Source organism: Etheostoma spectabile, chromosome 9 (genome assembly GCF_008692095.1).
Source record: "Etheostoma spectabile isolate EspeVRDwgs_2016 chromosome 9, UIUC_Espe_1.0, whole genome shotgun sequence".
In the NCBI taxonomy this organism is placed as follows: Eukaryota; Metazoa; Chordata; class Actinopteri; order Perciformes; family Percidae; genus Etheostoma; species Etheostoma spectabile.
The window spans coordinates 28,889,084-28,895,865 of record NC_045741.1 but is presented as its reverse complement, the minus strand read 5'-3'; the positions used below and the strand labels follow the sequence as shown (position 1 = coordinate 28,895,865).

General features: G+C 42.6%; 1 protein-coding gene across 3 annotated transcripts in view; it reads right to left on the bottom strand.

Moving 5' to 3' along the window:
• The window catches only part of LOC116695604 (GTPase IMAP family member 8), a 40,408-nt gene that overhangs the window by 564 nt on the left and 33,062 nt on the right, over positions 1 to 6,782 (bottom strand). For all 3 annotated transcript variants that reach the window (XM_032525993.1, XM_032525994.1, XM_032525995.1), the window contains exons 2-4: positions 4,540 to 5,259; positions 2,106 to 2,804; positions 24 to 803 (exon numbers count right to left, since the gene is read on the bottom strand). In XM_032525993.1, the coding sequence (XP_032381884.1) occupies positions 24 to 803; positions 2,106 to 2,804; positions 4,540 to 5,259 (2,199 nt within the window). The remainder of the gene's footprint in view (positions 1 to 23; positions 804 to 2,105; positions 2,805 to 4,539; positions 5,260 to 6,782) is intronic.

Genomic DNA, 6,782 nt, shown 5'->3' with positions numbered 1-6,782 from the left:
CCCCATCATAGTGTCATACTCACTCTGTGACATGGATTTAGTGCTTGTCACATTTCCCCTGACATCAGCTTGCAGCTGGAGGAGTGTTTCCTTGAAGCCTTCCATCAGCTTCAGCTCTCTCTTCTGGTACTCCTCCTTTAGTCTCTGCTTCAGCACATGTTTGAGCTGCCTCCTCCTGAACTTCTCCTCAATTCTCAGGTAGATGTCGTTCATCTCTGGGCAGAAGAGCTGCTCGCCATTCCCTGCCATCATTTCATCGATCTTCTCAAACAGCTCGGTGCCCTGACTCATATTGGCTTTCTTCCGATTGTTCATAACGTGGTATTTGTTCTCACACTTGTCTATTAACCAGCGTAGAGCGCTGTGCTCCCTCTCGATGTGCTCCTCTATGGACTTATGTGCCAGTTTGTCTCCGTGTGTGAACACAACCATGGTGTGTTTCCAGATGCTGGCATCAAACAGGTCCATGTGGTCCTCCAGGGCGGCCTGCTGGAGTTCTCCGAACGCCAGGTCCAAGGGGACGACCAGCAGGACAGCATGAACCCCCAACGGGCTCAGAGACAGGCCTCGGACTAGTTCTATGTCCATCTCTTGGGTGCAGCGGGAGGGATCCTTCCGCCAGCCCGGGGTGTCGATCACCGTGACCAGTCTGCCAGCAACGTCCCCCGTCCCCACCTGACAGGACTCATTCTGACAGGTGGCGAACACTTCTTTACACAGGAGGTTGTTTCCTGTTGCGCTCTTCCCAGAGGTCTTCTGGCCCAGCATCACCACCGTCAGCTCCTGTAACTCTTTACTGGAATCTGAGGAAAAACAACTGCAAGGTGAAAAACTACATCACATCCAATACTAATGAACAGATTTCAAACATGTATCCAAAACCAGTAGCCCCGCAGGAATGATTTGGCAGGCCGAATCTTCAATTAGAACGGCCCCAGTAACAGTTGTTTTTTTATTTTTATAGATAAGAGAATATAAGCAACATAACATTCATAGGCGGCGGTTTATGTTTTCTTCTGTGGGTGCCTTTAAGTAAAAAAAGTAGTCAAAAAATGTTTGCATTTCAGAACCTTAAGAAATGGACAGTGGCCAACACGGACACACACGCCTAATAACTCAATAATAAAGCCATAAAATAGAACACACGCCTCGCTTAAACCTCGTAAAGCAATAACTCGATAATAAAGCCATAAAATAGAACACACGTGCCTAATAACTCGATAATAAAGCCACAAAGTAGAACACACACGCCTACTAACTCGATAATAAAGCCATAAAATAGAACACACACGCCTAATAACTCAATAATAAAGCCATAAAATAGAACACACACGCCTAATAACTCGATAATAAAGCCATAAAATAGAACACACACGCCTAATAACTCGATAATAAAGCCACAAAGTAGAACACACACGCCTAATAACTCGATAATAAAGCCATAAAATAGAACACACACGCCTAATAACTTGATAATAAAGCCACAAAGTAGAACACACACGCCTAATAACTTCGATAATAAAGCCAAAAAGTAGAACACACATGCCTAATAACTCGATAATAAAGCCAAAAAGTAGAACACACACGCCTGATAACTCTATAATAAAGCCAAAAAGTAGAACACACATGCTTAATAACTTATCTTAATAAATAAACTGATGGGAAGAGGCTTTAGTATTAGTATTAGTTATGTATTTGGTCTAATGTTGGACTGACCAGCCCACAGTCTGACATCACCATCCATAGAACCACATGCTAGCATTGCTAAAAATCTGATAAATATAAACAGCACATCACATTATCTCAAATTGGCTAATAATATTGGCCTGCCAAGATAGTTGATAACAGGTAGACCTGACATCTGACACTTAAATGGCATAATTACTGAATAACATTTCACGCTATGGCATCAGACTTAACAATCTGCTCCAACAGCAACGGAACATTATGAGCTTCATAAGATTAGTATTTACTGCAGCGCTGGTGTATTGTATTTCATTTCTGTCATTTCTGCTATCGATTCCCTCCCAGAGTGTGAAACTGCTTTGACAATGCCAGACTGATTAACTTGTTAGTAGGCCTAATGCTAGATGACTGAACCATACCTCTGAGGGTTTTTCTTTTGGCATGGACTTGACTTTGCCTCAGTAATGCTCCTTTTTTCACACTTTTTTTTCTCTTTTCAACAGCCAGATATATCTTCTCGTCCGGGACGAAATAGTCCCAATTATTTCCAGCCACAGTCTCAGTGATTCTCCCCAGCAGCTCCGTGGTTTGAGTGCCATCATCTGCATTCTTGTTATCAATGACGTGATATCTGTTGCCACATTGTTCAACTAGAGACTGCAACGCCTGTCCCTCCCCTTCGATGTACTGCTCTATGGTGTGTGTTCCCAGCCAGTCTCCTCTGGTGAAAACTACAATAGTGTGTCTCCACACTCCTTCTCCGAGAAGATCCATGTGTGTTGTCACTGCCAGTAAGTGTTTGGCATTAAAGGATGCATCTGCGTCTATAACCAGCAGGAAGACGTGAGGCCCAGGGCGACACTGAAACGGGCTGGTCATCAGTTCATCTTTGATCGCTTCGGGAGTGTCACACACAGGGAAGCCTTTCCACCAGCCCGGTGTGTCCACCAGAGTTATTTCAGTTTGACCCAGAAAACCCTGCCGGGCCACGGAGCGCGCCGTCCATTTTCCAACTTCTTGCTCTTTGTTTCCCAATAAGGTGTTCCCTAGTGAGGTTTTCCCAGCGCTTCGGCTTCCCAAGAGAACCATGTGGAGTTTTGGGATGGTTATCATCTTTCCTGTTAGACAAAACAAAGCTTAGTCATGGAGCTTACAGCAATTTATACAAGTTACTGAACCTACCAAACTACTTACTATTAGAAATGACATTTTAATTGACATTTTGCTTCAAAAATGGCTCTGTATATATATAAATTCATATAGCCCCTTTTCATTTTCGGCGATTGGTGGATAAAGTTATACGCTTGTGAAGTCATTTATTTTTGTCACACTTTTATATAGCCGATAATAAATTGCTTTAATGCTTAAAGGAACAGTTCAGAATCTTCAAAACATCCGTTTATTCACGTCTTTGACACCATAGATATAGTGATACCCGGTTTAGCCCACGAGACATCCAAAGTAGGCTTAGATACAAAAAGCACAGTAAATACAGATGGTCCGATACGATTTTCTGCTTCCCGATACCGACTCTGATACGTGAACTTAGGTATGGGACGATACCGCGGGCCAATCCGAGTGTGTCAAACATTTACTTTACTACTATCCGTGTATGGATGTGATGTGATTTCTATCTCTGTTGTACGGCCTGGCTCAGGTTAATCTTTATGTGAAACATGAACTAAGTGCAAACATGGAACGCTACGGAACTTTATTTTATTATTCAGTTTGACAGTCAGTTATAACGGAAAAAGAAAATAAAAAAAAGTAGATTTTCTTCAGGGCTTCATTAGATGGTATCGGATTGGTGTAATAACTCCAGTACTTTCCAGTAGTGATACCAGCATCTTATGCAGTATTGGAGGCTTTTTTTTTCAATACTGGCATCGGTATCGGAACGTCTCTATTTGTGAATAAATGATTTTCTGGTTGGGCAAAACATCCATCGCAACTACATAACCTGTCAGGAACGCTACTCGGTTATACAGTAGGCAACACAGCCCGATAAAGAAAAGGCCTTTATGCGATTGCATAATTAGCCAAAGTCTTTTATTTATGCAGGGGGGGTGCATTTTTTCAAATACGCCGCACTTCCGCACTGATTTCCGCCCAAAATAATGCAGGCCTTGCATGCAATACTGCACTAAGTGCAACCTGCACAATTGGTCTATTTACATTTCATCATACTATTTAAGCAGTTGCACATTTTTGTATTGTCATCTTGTATATATTGAAATATTTGTTCTTGTATTTTATTCCTATTATTATTTCATATATATTGTATGCAGTGTATCCTAATATTACATTTATATTTGTATTCTGTGCAGTGTGATTGATTTTGCTGCTGTAATTTCCCATTTGATTGGATCAATAAATATCTATCTGTCTATCTATCTATATATCTATCGATCTATGATTTCATAATCTCCGCATTTTTGTTGCAAGTCACGTATCTCTTTCCCCGTTGCCACGGGACAAACACAATTTCTTTTTCATCAAACCGCAGTTTTTGCAAGTTCTCTCAATTTCATTGCATAAAATTGCATAAATATCACGTTAATTCCGTTGCATAAAAAAAAAGAAAAGTGCCGCATGATCAAGGATTTTTGCCCGCAACAATCACAAATGAACTGCATTTTTCTGGAAGGACTGGCTAATAGGTTGATTTTGTTGCCACCAGACAGAGCCAAAGTAGCTATTTCTTTCTCTTTATGCTAAGCTAAGCTAATCATTTGTTCATCAATCTCTCGGCAAGAACACAAATAGTGGCATTTCCCAAAAATATCCAACAATTCCTTTAAAGCTGTTACAGGAATATGGAATACAGGAAGTGTTGGTTTGAGTGACGTTCACCTGCAGTGAGCGCTTTCATCTGATGTCTTTGTTCTTCGGACCTCCTCCTTCTCTCTCCTGCCCTTTCAGCCACTTCCTGCTGCTTCTTCTTCATGATATCAAGTGTCTGTTCATCCACCTTGTAGTAACTGCAGTTGTTGTGCCACAGCATCTCATCTATCTCCTCCAGCAGCCGGGTCACCTGATTGGATGGACTCTGCTCGTGGTTGTTAAACACGTGGTACCTGTTGCTGCATCTTTCCATCAACCACTTGAGTGAGTCTCCCTCGCTCTCAATGTGCTGCTCTATGTTCTTCTCCCCGAGGAAGTCGCCGCAGGTGAACAGCACCATGGTGTACCTCCAAACCCGCTCCCCCAGGAGCTTCATGTGCTCCTCCACCGTCCTCCTGCTATCCGCAGAGAAGGCTGTGTCTATGGGAACAACCAGGAGAAAAACATTTGGCCCTGGCATACACGTGGACGCGTTGAGTTTCAACTCTTGCTTGTCCACCTCTGGGATCTCGGAGAGGGAGCGGGAGCTGCGCCATCCCGGAGTGTCGACCACGATGAGCCGCCTGCCCCCGACCACGGCGCGCCTCTTTTCGGACTGAGCTGTTCTGATTCGGCCACACTCGAATCTTTCCTCTCCTAGAATGGTGTTGCCAGAGGAGCTTTTTCCAGCCCATCGCCCACCGATCAGGACGAGTCGGACTTCCGGCAGTGTGATGCTCGTGTTCTCCCCTGGAAGACAAAAGAAAACACACAAGAACACAAAAGACAGTTACAAAAATGTCATGTTTTCTGTAGTAGTTCTATAGTACTGAAAATACGTTTTCCGGATTGTTCCGGAGTCACTTTTTGGCTGGATGTCCGTTACCTTCCACTTCCTTTGTGTTGGCGTTCTAACCTCCGGTGGATTTCTGAGGACTATGGTAACCTGGTCCTCAGATCTCTGCAGGGTAAATCCAGACAGCGACTATACTATCTTCCAACTGAGGACTATGGTTACCTGTCCTCAGGTCTCTGCAGGGTAAATCCAGACAGCTAGCTATACTATCTGTCCAATCTGAGGACTATGGTTACCTGGTCCTCAGGTCTCTGCAGGGTAAATCCAGACAGCTAGCTAGACTATCTGTCCAATCTGAGGACTATGGTTACCTGTCCTCAGTTCTCTGCAGGTAATCCAGACAGCTAGCTAGACTATCTGTCCAATCTGAGGACTATGGTTACCTGGTCCTCAGGTCTCTGCAGGGTAAATCCAGACAGCTAGCTAGACTATCTGTCCAATCTGAGGACTATGTTACTCTGGTCCTCAGATCTCTGCAGGGTAAATCCAGACAGCTAGCTAGACTATCTGTCCAATCTGAGGACTATGGTTACCTGGTCCTTAGATCTCTGCAGGGTAAATCCAGACAGCTAGCTAGACTATCTGTCCAATAATAATAAAATAATAATCAAAATGGCTTAAAAGTTTTCATTAAAAAAACGTCAGCAGATTTCCTTATACTGAGCAGGAGAACATAAGTCAGGTGTGGATGAGCACATCAGCAAAACTAGAAGGACAGGTTTATCACAGCAGGTGTCTCTGCTGCTTTATATGACTGACAGAAGAAGGACGCTCTGGATCACTTGTGCCTGTTGTTCCACAGGGACTTCAAGACAGAGTTATTTTTGTCTTTTATCCGTTTCATTTCGGAGACAGAATGTGAAGAAAGTGACATTTTTAGAAAGGCCCTGAACCAAAGCAAATCCTTTTTTCTGAGACTCCTCATCACCTCCCTTTGTCACTTGTGATAACAAAAATGTGCAACCGATACAGAGAGTACAAGGAGTGACCAGATCAAACCAAAAGACTTAAACACAATAACAAAATGCTGCATTTCTTAAAATGTTCGTTTTTATGTGGGTAACTATCTTATGTCGTTCTTGCAAAATGTGGTCTAAGGGGTGCAGGGGGTGACCTCTAGCTCACCCATATACAGTGGCTTGAGAAAGTTTACACACGTGCTAAAGTTGATTAAAAAAAGGAAGAAAAAAACAATCTTTTCGAAATTGATCTTAATGCCTTAATTCAAAATATTTAGGAAAATCCACCCTTTTAAAAACACCAATTTTCTTTGTGAATGAATAATGTGTTGTAAATAAATAAATGTTTCTCCTTAAACACAGGGAGCATAATTATACACTCCCTTATGTTAAATTCCCATAGAGGCAGGCAAAGTTTTAGTATTAAAGGCCAGTTATTCCATGGATCAGGATACTAT